We start from the raw sequence: 16,738 nt of genomic DNA on the forward strand, positions 1-16,738 counted from the left end.
AGATTTTATAGAAAATGTTTCCAAATTTCTTAGACAAACTTAAGGTCTGTGTGGGCGCCCTAGATTTGCCTTGCTCTCCAAGCATCCCGTGTCATTCCTTGTGAGTAGGCAGGACACCCTGTGCTTATTTGATGTTGAAACCACCTCCAGGATGCTCAAATCTAAAATAAGTGTTTCTATAGTTTATAGTAGCTAATTAAACACTGTCCCCCAAATTCAAGGGATTTTTCAGGTGGGATTTCTACAGTTTGAGGAATTCTTAATAAGGTTGACGGCTACCTAGGAAATTAAGTGAACTGCAAGTTTATGGGACAGGGTCAGGTTCTTCTGAGAGGTTCTTATGTCCTGGGTTAACCAATAAGCTTGTTCTCAAGAGAACAGAAGAGTCATGACTGGGAAGAGCAGTTACAGAAGTTTTCAAGATAAAGAATAAAACTCAGACTCATGTCTGTGTAGAATGTAACAAGTATATTCTCATACAGAGTTTTCAACAGACCAGAGAAAGCAGGCAGGCAATAGTTTCAGGACAAACATGAAAACTGCAGATGAAAAAGTCTTCATTTATATGATATTATGGGCATTGACCAATGTCAGAGCTAATTCTTAAAATACCTGTCAGGAAGAGAGCCTATCTGTCCTATTATTTTTCTATAATGCTTCATATGTTGCTGAAAAATATAAAATTTCAATTCCTCTACCAGAATGTCTGCTGATGGTTGTTTACTCACATTTACTTTAATTTACAGATATAAAACTAACAATGATAAACAATTACTTTCTACATTTTGTTTCACATATCTAGAAATTTTGGCTTGATTGTATCTTACTATATTTAACAAATTCCAAAACACTTTAAATAGCATATCTAGCTTTATATAAAGAAATACCATTATCCAATATAGAGGTGAGGGAAATATACATAAAAACATTAAAGTATTGTACATACACTATTAGTAGGAGAATGGTATCCATAAAGTTGAAGACGCTGACATAGAGCACAAAGGGCCAAATGAAGTGTCACATTTCAGAATGAACCCAAGTATAGCAAAAGAAAAAAGAAAAAGACGACAAAATATCAATTAGGAAGGGCAAATCATTATGCTACATTCTCTATAAAGCACACACGAGTGAGATAAATGTAAAGATGAGTAGCAAAGTTCCTAACTCCATATAAGTAAACATTAACTGAGCCTGTGTTCTTGTCAGCCATTTTCACTGTACATGAAAGGACTACTGCTGTGAGCGAACAGCATCTCCTGAGTGGAGGTGGATGGATGTGGACAATGGTATGAGGCCCTGCGCTGGAACGCTATTGGCTATGCTCACCTGTGGGGCAGCAATAATACTTACCTGCCAGGAATGAGAAGAGGACTCAGAGTGCCATTCACTGTGGCCTTAGCACAGACCTTAGGGCAGTGTTGGTTTCACTGTTTTAGTGATATGGACCTATTTTAGGGTTTTGATTTGGATATGCTAATTTTCAGTTAAAGAGACCAGGAGGTTGTTATCAAGTCTATTAGCTAACATTTTTTAATGTTTACTATATTTTTATAATTATGTTATACTGGTAAGTAGCATTTTAACTTATTTAACCTTCATAAAATTACAGGTGGTGACAACATTATTCTATAATTTCAATTGTAAAACTAAAAACCTGGGACAGAGAGATTAAGAATCTTACTGAAGATCACAGAGGTAATGCATCACAGAGAAAATATCCAAACCCTCTAGACCTCGCTCATGGGCCTGGTTTACTTTCTTTCTGAGTTTTGTCTCATTTTTTACTATGAGATAAATTTTAGTTGTTTCAAGTTCAACCCAGTGTTTAGAACATGTGTCCAGGTTTACTATCATTTCTATCAACCTGCCATACCATTTGCATTTTACTTGATGGTCTCTAGATAAAGCGGTAAAAAGTCACTTCAGAGTTATATTACTTAAAATATGACTAACACACTGAAACCCAGGACTGCCACATAGAATACAGTAATGAGGAACTGTAGAGCTGCTAAACGGTGCTGTCAGGGAAAGGTCACTGACAGGAACACCTGATAACCACACTATGAAATGAGCTTTGTGCAGGGCTATTTAGATTCAGATCAACACCTCGAGGTACCTGTAGATCAATTACTTTTACGAGGTCATTTACATAGATCAAGTTGCATATAACTTATTTGTTATTTTCGCTTGTTCTTTAAGACCATCTTTTTTTCCCAAAATATTTGCTAGGGAGTGTATCACTATATATATGAATATAAGACATATCACCAAGGATAAGGTGATATAAAACAGACTTCATAATTTACCTAGACTTACCTAATTAATCCAAGTTAACGTGAATTACATCATTATTATGAAATACTTGCTTTCAACATATTTTATATTTCTTTGTAAAATGTATCTTATTCCTTTACTTGGCTCTTGTGCTGATACTGCAGTTTTCCACTATGTTATCTGACCTAGTAAATGCTAATGACCAGAATTATACTTCTAATTAAGTATTTGTTACATGGCAATAAAATAATCATATGTTTTGGTATTTAAGTAGCAAATGAATCAATTAAGATGGATAAAAGTAGAGAATTCACAGCAGGCCACCAAAGGTTGAAACCGTGACTTTGCAGTTGAACAGGATTTTAATTTTACATAAGATACTTAAACTCTATAAGATCAGTTTTCTTGACTTTGGCTGTGGACAAGAGGAGGGTTGTTGGATATTAAATGGCAATGTACGAAAAGCAGCTAGCCTTGTGCCTGAGAGGAAGGGCTTAGGACTAGTCTGTTATTTATTTATTTACAATGTGAACTGGCCTGTTGTCAAGACTAAAATATTTAGGACAATTAAAATGAAGCCTAAAAAGAGGAAATCCTGTTAACTCTAACTTCAGAACAAGGCACTAACATGTAACCCAGAAGAAGAGTCCACACTGCTTCTAAGAGATGCAGAAAGCCTACATTATTTTCTTATATTTACCATTCATTTTATTACACTGTCATTAAATTCACTTAAAGAATTAAATCTTTGCATATTCACCTTTAAATTTGTACATGCATAATGATCTTATTAATCTACTGTATGATATATACCCTTCATATCTCACAGATAACGACATATGGATGGAAATGATAATGAATATGACTGGGTACAGATATTTAATATCAATATTTAACAGAAATATTGATATTATTGCATAAGATATTTAAATAATTTTTCTACATGAAACCTTCAAAATGTTTTCAGTAAAGATCCAAATTCTAAGTGTTACACTGTTTCAAGAAGTACAAAATAACTCTCACTGGAAACCCACCTGAAACCACTATAAAGTATTTCTTACCAGCATTGCACGTTTTTCTTCATCTCCTTTAGTTTCTCTCTTTTCATTTTTTTTCCTGAATATCTCTTGAAGCTATACAGAAATAAATCAGGAATCAAATACCTATATATTACTCTATACTAAGTATATCTTATACATAAATAAAGTAATTTCAACAACTTTTAAACTACTCTGTATTTTATAACTGTCACTTTTCACAGGACAAACCATATCCTTTGGTACTGGCAATTCAGTTTTGTTAAAATGCATTTAATATTACAGTTTTACTTCCTCTCTGAGCTGGAGGCACAGGAGATGAAGGCTGCTGGGCAGTGAGGAGCACTGAAGCCGCTCTCACGGCTCTGGCTTTGAGCCGGCTTTCTGTCTCAGTGCTATTACAGTAGACTGTCACTCTACCGGTTCTAATTTGTCTATGTATGAAAATGGACACGACCCCCTGTGAAGTTCCTGCACTAACGAGACCTGGTAGAGAGGAGACTGCTGGTGTCACTTCTAAGATAGATTAACTGTCTACAGCTCTTTTTTTTTTTTTGTATTTGGAAAATAAGAAAAGTCCCTTACTGTATAGAGTGCTACATAAACTAAGTATCAAAACTAATTACCTAGCACTGTGCCTATTATATCTAAATAAATGTTAGTGCTATAAACAGCTTCATTACTGTTTATAAATTTTTAAAATTTCTATGGTTTGAAGTGGAAGCCTAATTCTTTTACTGTGGAGAACCTGAGGTGCTTGTGCTCACAGATAAGCATTTAGGAAATTAGGAATGTTAAACATACAGGAATGTCTATCTTCAAAGGAAGAAATGTATAAGCTGTTACAAGCCCAGAAAGCTGGGAATGGATGTGGTTAACAGCACGGTGGCTTCTGTGCTATCTCTGTGGCTAGGCCACACCTGGCTCCCACAGACTCTTACAAACAGGAGCAAAGGTGTTTTATAGCCTCATGACCTTTGTGCTATCTGTAAGACCAAGACCACAGCAGACCCTCCTCCAGAGACTTAAGGTTGTCACATGTAGTCAATTTACAGAACCTGTTTTTATGGAAGAGGTATTAACATGTATTAAGCTTTATTGTGCACATAGGATTGAGTTAATTATTACCAGGAAACTTTCCAAATTGTCCTCTGTGTTAATATGCCTAAATAAACCACCTACTGTCAGCCTCTAGGAACCAATACCGGCTATTCAGTCCTGTTGAACTGGACCTCCTTTTTGCCTCATGAAGATTCTACTCTGCTGCCTGCGGTGTCTGCAGAGACTTCTCTAACACACATGGATTTTTGTCACTTTCTGAAGTTTGTTATTCTTGTTTATGGAATCTGGGTAACAATCTCAACTCTATCATTTCCCTCTTTTTAAGTTGTTACTTTTACTTTAGTATATGAGTGTGTGTACATGTGCACCAGACAGAGGGCAGTGGTCAACACTAGTTGTCTTCCTCAATCATTTTCCCACTTACTTTTTTAAGATAGGTTGTCTGACTAAACCTAGAGCTGACATATTAGCTAGACTAGCTGGCCAACAAGGTCCAGAGATTCTTCTGCCTCTGCCTCCTCAGCAATGAGGTTATGGTGAGGCTGGCTATTTATGTGGTGCTGGAGCTCGGAAGACAGTCATGCTTGGGACGCAAGCACTTGACTGACTGGGCCACCTGCCCAGCACCTCTATTTCACTGTGTATATTAAGAGTTGAGTGTCAAGTTACTCCCGCTTTCAGAAGTCTTTGAAACAGACAGGTAAACATCAGATCTAAGGAAGCACTCCAGCAACTGAACGGAGCAGATTATAGCTTTAGAGCAAGCACATCTCTTGCAAAGAGTATATGGAAACAACTAGGAGCTGAGTGAATGCCTCTGACTCCATCCCAGAAGCAGGCAATATTCCAAAAGAGCTTTTGAGAAATGGAATCTCCAAAAGTCAGTGCTGATACAAAATGTTTATTCAAATTATTTAAACAGGCTTGTTCTGAAATAAAATAAAATGGCTCTTTATGTGCACCTTTTCTCTTACTTTTAAACAGAAGATATGAAAAAATAAGAATAGAATACTGATATTATTGGCAGATTTTGCTACTCTTAGTAAATAAATTAACATTACATTTTATTTAAGAAGAAAAAGAAAGTATTTTGTTAAAGAAACAGATACAGGATATAAAGCAAAGACTTGAAGGGGAGATGGGCAAAGGAGGAAGCAAATCGGTCAGAGAAGTGAGTGATTATCCAGGAGGGGCAGAGATCAGAGGGAGGGAAGGAGCAGGAAGTGCTCTACACCTTAAGTACAGGTAACAGGAACTGGGAAGAAAAGGGGATGGGAAGTCCAAACTGATAAAGCAAAGTTCCTGTGGCCCAGAGCTGTGACAAAAGCTGAGTAAGTAGCTGGAAAAGCAATCTCAAGACTGCCTTTTTCCGTGGAGTAGAAAGTGTCGGTAAAATTCCAAATATCATACTACAGTCATCTTTAAACACTTGATATAGGTTATATTTCCATAATAGTCTTAACACAAAACATAATATAGACAAGCAATATTTAGTTATTAGAAAAATGCAACATATAATGTACATACCACCAAAAATTCTTTTTTATCCACCATCTCGTTTCCGTCAGTGTCAAACATGTTGAAAGCTATTCTAAAACCTGCATGGGGCTCTGCCAGAAAAAACAAACAAACAAACAAACAAACAAAACCCAGAACAAGTTTTCATAAGATGGAAAAAAATACTTAAAAGTACAAAATCCATGCATTCAACAGCTAGATACATACACTGCACATGATCACAAATAAATCAAAGTAATATGTTGCTACAGGTCACACACAGTGAGAGCTGTTTTGAGAATACGTATTTCTGCTTCATGTACTGCAGACTCAGTAACAGGACTGACTGTAAGCTTTCTAGGTACCGGAGTAGTTACTGCATTGTACTAAAAGAAATATTTGACAATTGTCCCTCTGAAAATAAATATCCAAAGTCTGCTTATTTGTCAGCAAAGACAAACATGAGGCCACTGCACTTGATTTTTTTTTAAAAAATTGAACTACTGTTCAACTACTTTGAAGTGGTAAAAAAAAAAAAGAATAAAAATATAACACAATGTACCAGTTCCAATTCCTCAGAAAAATTTAACTGAAATCGCCTGGGAATCAATGTGCTCATGATGGGTACAGACTTGGGGTTGAATTTCTAGAAGCTTGAAAAGTCTGAGGCTTTCATAAAATTTGTGAGTGTGCAGTACCAGGCCTTCCAAAATCCAAGAAATTATCTTTCTGTGAAAGACTCCCATGCTCTATGAATTGACTTCATCTTATGAGCTACTGTGGAATTCTATACTTTTGCTTTTTATTTTTTTATACCTAGAGTATGAACAAGAAAACCTTGAGAAAAGAAAATAATCCTTCAGTGCATGCTTTTAAAACTTGACCTTTGTCTTTTGAAATGGCTAGTAAAATTCTGAATGCTCCCATCCATCTCCAATTAGACTCACCAGCCTGATTTGCACTCCTGATCTCTGTGGAGAAGCAGATAGCCCTACTTTCTTCACCCATCAGAACTGTCTCTGGAAACAACCAATGCGAGCTACTGCTTTATGTTCTCTTATATTTTACGAGTATTTTAGGAATCTGCACTTACTGTTATTATCTTTCACAAATACTGGAACCACAACTGAAAATCAACCTTTACATTTTTAAAAGAGTTTGAAAAAGTATATGAATATATGTAAAATAAGTGTCATCCCAGACTTAGACTGGTATCATCAACGAGTCTTCAAGCGAGATCAATCTCAGGTGGCCCTGCTAGGAATGGCAGAGCACTTGTTTTCACCACGAAATATTTTTCTCATTATGAAAGAATAAGATGAACAGAACCAAACGGTGGTTCTCTGAGAAAATCAACAAGATAGATAAACCCCAGACTAACGAGAGGACACAGAGAATGTGTCCAAATTAACAAAATCAGAAATGAAAAGGGAGACATAACAACAGAATTAGAGGAAATTCAAAAAATCATCAGATCTTACTATAAAAGCCTATACTCAACAAAACTTGAAAATCTGCAGGAAATGGACAATTTCTTAGATACTGGGTACCAAAGTTAAATCAGGAACAGATAAACCATTTAAACAACCCCATAACTCCTAAGGAAATAGAAGCAGTCATTAAAGGTCTCCCAACCAAAAAGAGCCCAGGTCCAGATGGGTTCAGTGCAGAATTCTATCAGACCTTCATAGAAGACCTCATACCAATACTATCCAAACTATTCCACAAAATTGAAACAGATGGAGCCCTACCGAATTCCTTCTATGAAGCCACAATTACACGTATACCTAAACCACACAAAGACCCAACAAAGAAAGAGAACTTCAGACCAATTTCCCTTATGAATATTGACGCAAAAATACTCAATAAAATTCTGGCAAACCAAATCCAAGAGTACATCAAAACAATCATCCATCATGATCAAGAAGGCTTCATCCCAGGCATGCAGGGATGGTTTAATATACGGGAAACCATCAACGTGATCCATCATATAAACAAACTGAAAGAACAGAACCACATGATCATTTCATTAGATGCTGAGAAAGCATTTGACAAAATTCAACACCCCTGATGATAAAAGTCCTGGAAAGAACAGGAACTCAAAGCCCATACCTAAACATAGTAAAAGCCATGTACAGCAAAACAGTCGCTAACATTAAACTAAATGGAGAGAAACTTGAAGCAATTCCACTAAAATCAGGGACTAGACAAGGCTGCCCACTCTCTCCCTACTTATTCAATATAGTTCTTGAAGTTCTAGCCAGAGCAATCAGACAACAAAAGGAGGTCAAGGGGATACAGATCGGAAAAGAAGAAGTCAAAATATCACTATTTGCAGATGATATGATAGTATATTTAAGTGATCCCAAAAGTTCCACCAGAGAACTACCAAAGCTGATAAACAACTTCAGCAAAGTGGCTGGGTATAAAATTAACTCAAATAAATCAGTAGCCTTCCTCTACACAAAAGAGAAACAAGCCGAGAAAGAAATTAGGGAAACGACACCCTTCATAATAGTCCCAAATAATATAAAATACCTCGGTGTGACTTTAACCAAGCAAGTGAAAGATCTGTATGATAAGAACTTCAAGCCTCTGAAGAAAGAAATTGAAGAAGATCTCAGAAGATGGAAAGATCTCCCATGCTCATGGATTGGCAGGATTAATGTAGTAAAAATGGCCATTGTACCAAAAGCGATCTACAGATTCAATGCAATCCCCATCAAAATTCCAATCCAATTCTTCATAGAGTTAGACAGAATAATTTGCAAATTCATTTGGAATAACAAAAAACCCAGGATAGCTAAAACTATCCTCAACAATAAAAGGACTTCAGGGGGAATCACTATCCCTGAACTCAAGCAGTATTACAGAGCAATAGTGATAAAAACTGCATGGTATTGGTACAGAGACAGACAGACAGACCAGTGGAATAGAATTGAAGACCCAGAAATGAACCCACAAACCTTGGCCACTTGATTTTTGACAAAGGAGCCAAAACCATCCAATGGAAAAAAGTGAGCATTTTCAGCAAATGGGGCTGGTTCAACTGGAGGTCAGCATGTAGAAAAATGCAGATCAATCCATTCTTATCACCCTGTATAAAGCTTAAGTCCAAGTGGATCAAGGACCTCCACATCAAACCAGATACACTCAAACTAATAGAAGAAAAAGTGGGGAAGAATCTCAAACCATGGGCACTGGAGAAAATTTCCTGAACAAAACACCAATGGCTTATGCTTTAAGATCAAGAATCGACAAATGGGATCTCATAAAGCTACAAAGGTTCTGTAAGGCAAAGGACACTGTTGTTAGGACAAAACGGCAACCAACAGATTGGGAAAAGATCTTTGCCAATCCTATAACTGATAGAGGGCTTATATCCAAAATATACAAAGAACTCACGAAGTTAGACTGCAGGGATACAAATAACCCTATTAAAAAGTGGGGTTCAGAGCTAAACAAAGAATTCACAGCTGAGGAATTCGAATGGCTGAGAAGCACCTAAGAAATGTTCAACATCTTTACTCATAAGGGAAATGCAAATCAAAACAACCCTGAGATTCCACCTCACATCAGTCAGAATGGCTAAGATCAAAAACTCTGGCAACAGCAGATGCTGGTGAGGATGTGGAGAAAGAGGAACACTCCTCCATTGTTGGTGGGATTGCAGACTGGTACAACTATTCTGGAAATCAGTCTGGAGGTTCCTCAGAAAATTGGACATTGAACTACCTAAGGACCCAGCTATACCTCTCTTGGGCATATACCCAAAAGATGCCCCAACATATAACAAAGACACATGCTCCAGTATGTTCATAGCAGCCTTATTTATAATAGCCAGAAGGTGGAAAGAACCCAGATGCCCTTCAACAGAGGAATGGATACAGAAAATGTGGTACATCTACACAATGAAGTACTATTCAGCTATCAAAAACAATGAAATTCATAGGCAAATGGATGGAACTAGAAAATATCATCCTGAGTGGGGTAACCCAATCACAAAAAAACACATGTGGTATGCACTCATTGATAAGTGGCTATTAGCCCAAATGCTCGAATTACCCTAGATGCACAGAACACTTGAAACTCAGGGATGACCAAAATGGGAATGCTTCTTTCCTTCTTTAAAAGGGGAACAAGAATACCCTTAGGAGGGGATAGGGAGGCAAAGTTTAGAACAGGGACTGAAGTAAAGACCATTCAGAGCCTGCCCCACATGTGGCCCATACATATACAGCCACCAGACTAGATAAGATGGATGAATCAAAGAAGTGCAGGCTGACAGGAACTGGGTGTAGATCTCTCCTGAGAGACACAGCCAGAATACGGCAAATACATAGGCGTATGTCAGCAGCAAACCACTGAACTGAGAACAGGATCTCCGTTGAAGGAATCAGAAAAAGGACTGAAAGAGCTGAAGGGGTTTGAGACCCCATATGTACAATAATGTCAACCAACCAGCTTCTAGGAACTAATCCACTACTCAAAGACTATACATGGACTGACCCTGGGCTCCAACCTCATAGGTAGCAATGAATAGCCTAGTCAGAGCACCAGAGGAACGGGAAGCCCTGGGTCCTGCTAAGAGTGAACCCCCAGTGAATGTGATTCTTGAGGGGGAGGGCGGTATTGGGTGCAGGATGGGGAGAGGAACACCCATAGAGAAGGGGTTAGTGCGAGGTGGGCCTGGAAACCAGGAAAGGTAATAACAATTGATATGTAAATAAGAAATACCCAATGTAATAAAGATGGGAAGAACAAAAAAGAAAGAATAAACAACGTAAAAGAAAATAAAAGATACTTTTGAGACATATATGTATTCACAGGTTCACAACCGTCTTTCTGCCGCTATGTCATTCATAACTAGCACAGTAATGTAAGCTTTCTAAGCACAGAAACAGAATTTTAATGTGGGTTTTACTAGTGCTTGTTTGTACTCATTTTCAGATTTCATCATCTGAAATTTCCTAAAGTAAATTCTTCCTTATTTTTTTTCCACTCATCAGTAGTTTTCTGAAAGGACACTGAAGAAGACATCGTTTGTGACACAGATGAGCCAAAGGAGGGCAGCATTTTGACACTACAGACCTTTTCACAGCAGTGTGGAAAGACTAACCTTATAAAACACAATTTCAAATAATCTAAATTCTATGAAGAAAATAAAACATGATGAAGGGATTAAAAGAGAAGGCAGGAGAGCTCCTGAAGAGTGGAGCCAAGTGAGAAGAACTCTTGAATTTTGAAAGGACGTCTGAAGGAGACATTTCCCAGGAAGCTCTTGAGAAGCACTGATAGCTGAATAGCAGAGACTACTGCACTCAAAAGAGCACGGTTCCCTCCACAGGAAGGAGATCCAGAAACGGAAAGGCCTGGTGGCCGAACCACAGTGAGTACAGCACACAATTTCATCTACTGCATGCTGAGAAACTGAACCCAGAGCTTTAGTAAGGCTGCATGCAGTTCATAAACACTGCTGCAGGGGTCAGAGAGAGCAAACCACTCCTGCTGCGGTGAGGGATGACAGGCAGCTGAGAGACTCAAAACCTTCTACTCTTTCACACTGGACTGCAGAACGCCTGCCTTAAATGTATGTAATACAAACCGGATAACTTAGATAAATCCTGACCTTTAGGGTCTCTTCTAGCTGAAACCCCAAAGAGTTACATATTTATAATTTATGAAAATTTTACTAAAGCCAAGCATATAGATTTCTGACTGTTACAGTGTTATACTTAACATTTTCTTGTGATATTGAGGCATGAATTTACAAAAGAGCCAACATATGCATAAGGTAATTTACAATAGTATGCTAAGAAATTCATTTTCAAGATCATAAAAATACATCTAGAAATAAATTTAATGAGTATACTTACTTGTTAAAATACATAAAAGAAAAAGATATTCCGTGTAAGAAATCACACCTAGAAGAAAACAGTATCAATTATGCTTTCAAATATTAACTTATCTTTCACATTTATCAATGTAAAATACTGTATACAATAAAAACTATGACTAATTTAGTTTTAAGCATAAGCTAAATATTGTTTAAAATGAGACTACTATATTATAAAATCATTGCAAAAGTCACAAAATTCATTTTATTTAAATTGCTCCACATGCCTCTTTAAAAATTCTTATAAAGTTTCCACTCATGAGAGATATATTGACAACAAAATCAAAACGTTAACATTTATTTATAGCTTAACTTTTAAACTTGTTACTATATGAAACTAACATAAGGAGCTCAGAAACGCAATGAAGAACTTAGTCACTTTTTAGTGACACTGGAATAACAATTTACATTTGTTTAGAAATTTTAAAATAAAACCTTATGCTTACCTCTTTCTCCTGTCAAATGATCATTTGCTACTTTTATAACAGCTTTTATCCTTAATTGACTCTAAGATTTGTTCTCCCCTAATGGCCCTCACTTTATGTTTTCTGCATCGTGAATTCTCTGTACCCTATAATTACAAGTTTCACCAAGAATTTATATGAAGTAAATAAATATACACTCTGTTACTGAACTCTTCACCACCCTTTTTTGCTTAGTTGACCAAGAAAAGACTGAAAGAATTACGTTCAGGAATAAGTGTACAATATTTTCCTAGATTGCAGTCATTCTTAACGTTTGGTTAAAAGTATGGGAAAACCCTTAAATACATTGTGCTCTTTAGATCTGCTCTTTAAGGCTCCACTAACGCTTTGTTCTAGAACAAAGAGACTAGGAGTCACTGTCAGGCAGTCTGTCCCAGACATGAAGGGAGCATCCCATGAGGCTCTGAAAGCATTCTCTCTTGTTTATACTAGAAAATTGTCACCTATAGACAGACAGTTCAGGGTGACGCCATGAACATTATGGGAGAAAGATTCTGAAATGGTCAGTGGCTGTGAGATACAATTACTGAAGCGTTCTCTTACTAGTCTGAATCACTTAGTGGGTAACAAAGTATTGTAGTTAATATAAATAACTTTTATAATGCCATATAATTGAAAATTAATTCAAGGTTTCCCTCATTCAGGATTACTTAACAGGAGGACTACTTGGATACAGAGGGTCATGGCCAGCTTTTGTCTGTAGGGCTACCTGGCTACTGAACACGGTAGGACACACATAGGAAGGGAGGAAAAGTGATATAATTAAACGAAAATGGTCAAGGAAAGAGAAAATACTGCTGAAGATGAACTATAGATTCAGAGCTCTTCCTAACTATAGGCATCTAAAACCAGAAGAAAATCAGAGATCACTCAGGACACTCAGGACAAAGTCACATACGACTAACACAGTAATGGGACAGTCTTAGAAGTAAGGAATAAAGAGGACAACAACTACAGTACTGAGTCAGGAGGCTCGGGCAGGAGCCTTCATCAGTTTAGAGAGCCCCCTGTCTTGAGGAGTAGAAAGAAAGGGAGAAGAACTGACAATTAGCTTCTGAAAACTCAACTAAAATCTTAAAGAACTTCCTTAAAAGTATGACATCGTTAAATTACTATTTCTTGATTTACCATGTTTTCCTTAGGGTTTCATACTGCTTTTATAAGAAGTTGCTTAATATTTTTTACTAAGTAATAGCTAAGAAGATAAAATCCATTTTAAATTAATATTTAGTAGCTTTAAACATTTAGCTTTAAAAATCTACCACCACTTAATCTTCATATACATGTAAATTAAGTAGTTGAGTACTTCTCTAACATCTAACAGGCCAGCTCCTAACTCCTGTAAGACATGTTTAATGACGCCAAGCCCTTCCTTATGGAAAATGGAGTTCCTTCTTCCACGCATTTGCTCTTCTTGTTGTTGTTCTCTATTATATTTGATCCAATCTGTATTTTCTTATAAATATATTACCTCTTCCTTTTGAGTTTTAAACACTTCCAATGCTATTTATTATCTCACTCTAAAATATGAATGAGTGTTCTAAGAATATGTCTGTTTGTGAGATAAATCTTTGCGATGGAGTCTAGTTTGGCTTCAGACTCAAGTCCTCCTTCTTCAGGCTCTCGAGAAGCTGAGATTGGTGAAATGTACCACCACGCCCAGTTCTCCCAGGGGTATTTTAATGTACCTGAGCCCAGTATTTAATCCTAGTTAAAAAGAATGTCCACAATAAAAGACACATGTCTTTCATTCAGATTCCATGTGAAAAAAAAATGGGAAATTATAAAAGAAAACTGCACTTAAACCAAGATGTTTTTGCTTTTTTTCTTTTAATCATGTCATCAAATAGCACAGGATAGCCTTGCACCAACTATATAGTCAAGGCTAGCCTTATATAGCTGATCCTCCTGCATTCTCCTTTCTGCACTGGGCTATATTCAGTTATTAAATGTATATTTATAAACGCATGCAGTTTTAAGTCCACACCAATACTAAAATGCATAGGCACATAAGATTAGCTTACCTCTTTCTTTAAGATTTCGAAAAAGCTTTGATGATCCCTTCCAAACTGGTGGAGTTTCTGAAAGCATCTGACTTAATTCCTATAAAAGAAGGATTGGAATACTGATTAGCAGTCAAATCACTTTCTTACAACAGGAATCTTAAAAAAATGTAAGCATCCTTTCCAGGAAATTCTCCATTTAAATGATCAGAAATTTAACATTAATTATTGTATTCAGTATCTGTGCTTCATTCTACCATAATATTTGCCCATAATGTAAATAAAATGTAAATAAATTTGTGAAAAAAATAGTAAAGATGCTGTATTAAACTGAATTAGAGCTATTCAAAACTTGAGATAAATTTCCTAACTAGATGAATATAGCCAAGATGACTAAGCTAGGGTGAAAGGGCAAGCTTGGGTTCAGGAGTAAGGAACAAAGGCTGTCTGTATGCAGACATCCATCCTCATGAGTCAGCTGACCAGGGGCGCTACAGTCTTCTTTGTTGCTTGCCTGGATTTATCTGATTTTGAGCAAAAGGAACAAATGAGCAAAAGAATATGCTAGGAATGAATAGAGAATTTTTATGGTGACTTAAAGAATTTTAATACTGGGTAAACTGCGAGTATTGATTTATATTCATCTTTCTATAAGCAAATTATCATTGCACATCACTGGAGAAATCACTGGAGAATTTAAACAGTTGACTCATTGCTTATATAAAAATATTGTAATATATTATGCATATTCTACAACAAATAAAAATAACAAAGCAACAACTTTAGTGTGCTTGACTATGAAGAAAACCATTGAAAAGGTTCGTTAAAATAATGAAATTATTTTTCTCAGTACCATATTTTTAGATCTGATCTTTATTTGCTACACTGTGGTTTCCAATAATCCCAGTGTCATCTGGAAGCTTATTAGTCTGCAGAGTAGCATTTCCTTCTGACTTTCTGAACCACACTCAGGTTTTTCCAGACCTCCATGTGATTTCTGTGCACATTCAAGTTGGAGAATACTTCAAATAGACTGTTTCCGTAAGTGGAATCTAGAAGATGCTCTGAGATGTTTATAAACAATAATTTTAAACTGTAAAACTGGTGGGGGGAGGGCGGCAATGGGGGGAGGATTGGGAGGGGAACACCCATAAGGAAGGGGAGGGGGGAGGGGGATGTTTGCCCGGATACCGGGAAAGGGAATAACACTCGAAATGTATATAAGAAATACTCAAGTTAATTAAAAAAAAAAACTGAGGTATCAGGAAATTGTTGTCCCTGGGATATGAAAAGCAGGCCATTTTTAGGGGCTTTACAGACTCCTGAAGCCCATGTGTAGACCCTAGCGTTCAGGTCCTTCCTGAAGCTTTATATGCACTGCAAGTAACAGGTGCTGCCCACGATGAGCATCTGGGAGGGGCCAAGGCAAACAGGTAAGACTGCAGGTGTGAATGATAATGAAAAACCTGGATATTTCCCATTTGGATGAAACTAAAAAGTATTGTTGCAGTAAAGAATTAAGGAAATCTTCAATACATTTTGCATAATTAAATTTATTTTCCCATTACAACTATGTCCCTCATTTCTGTTCTGATTTTAAAAATCAATTACCTTTATTGAGGGTCTCCCATGTGATTAATAATGAACTCATAACAGTTCATTTAATTCTACTAACCAATCTTCACACATATTTTAACTTAGACCTAAACTGGATAGGTAATTTGCCTGATAGGCACATAGTAGTGAAGTACAGAAAATGATATTCATTGACTCCAAGAAGACTTTTTAATTAAAAAATATTTTAAGATTTACTAAAAGCTTTGTATATCCACTCATGCTGGAAATTCATTTCCTCTCTCAGTACCTGTCTTTTCTGCATAGTGCTGTGCTATATAACATGCATTTGACCTTTGTCTCCTGCTCCTGGGATGAAGACCCAATCCCTGAGTCCTGCTTTAGTGTGTTCACTAAGGAAATAGCTCAACATGGTGCTCGGTCACCAGAAGAAAGGTTGGGAACAAGGAGAGGCTGAGACTGGGAAGTGAAGACATGATCCATCATGTGATCACTTAAAATTCAGAAATAAGACCCAGGTCTAGACAGGATGCTCACTGGGGCCCAGTGAGGATGCTGTGAGAGTGACAGCCCTGTTCCATATGGAGAGGGTACAGACACTCTCTGTCAGAGCGCTCCAGATCTAATGCTTTAGCTCTTCATTGGGGCTGGCTTACTTTATGTTCTTTATCTAGAGTCACAACTATAGCATTTTCTAAGTGGCATATGTCATTTCAGTAAATTATTAAATCGAATGGGAGTTTTAGGAAAATCCTGGAACTGTAACCAGTAAGGTCAGAAGTGTGGAGGCCGGGAAACTCTGACCTGGTGATACACATCAGAAAAGAGAGCAGTCTTCAAACGAGTGGAGTCAGATACTAACTCTGGGGTGCCCAATGTCAGATTTACACTGCAGCATTTCAAGTAGAG

General features: G+C 37.0%; 2 protein-coding genes across 5 annotated transcripts in view; one reads left to right on the forward strand and one right to left on the reverse strand.

The window, feature by feature from the left end:
* Erich1 (glutamate-rich 1) overlaps positions 1 to 16,738 on the forward strand; it is a gene marked incomplete at its 5' end in the record, with an annotated part of 52,793,804 nt that overhangs the window by 29,162,894 nt on the left and 23,614,172 nt on the right.
* Positions 1 to 16,738, reverse strand: part of Micu3 (mitochondrial calcium uptake 3) — a 90,548-nt gene that overhangs the window by 28,856 nt on the left and 44,954 nt on the right. For 2 of the 5 annotated variants that reach the window (NM_001436584.1, XM_087588813.1), the window contains 5 exons: positions 14,276 to 14,354; positions 11,747 to 11,794; positions 5,901 to 5,983; positions 3,336 to 3,407; positions 947 to 985 (listed from right to left, as the gene is read on the reverse strand). In NM_001436584.1, coding sequence (NP_001423513.1) covers positions 947 to 985; positions 3,336 to 3,407; positions 5,901 to 5,983; positions 11,747 to 11,794; positions 14,276 to 14,354 — 321 coding nt within the window. The remainder of the gene's footprint in view (positions 1 to 946; positions 986 to 3,335; positions 3,408 to 5,900; positions 5,984 to 11,746; positions 11,795 to 14,275; positions 14,355 to 16,738) is intronic. The other 3 variants (NM_001436585.1, XM_087588814.1, NM_001436586.1) reach the window with 2 other exon arrangements.

This window comes from Rattus norvegicus, chromosome 16, assembly GCF_021556685.1.
Source record: "Rattus norvegicus strain SHRSP/BbbUtx chromosome 16, alternate assembly SHRSP_T2T, whole genome shotgun sequence".
Classification (NCBI taxonomy): domain Eukaryota; kingdom Metazoa; phylum Chordata; class Mammalia; order Rodentia; family Muridae; genus Rattus; species Rattus norvegicus.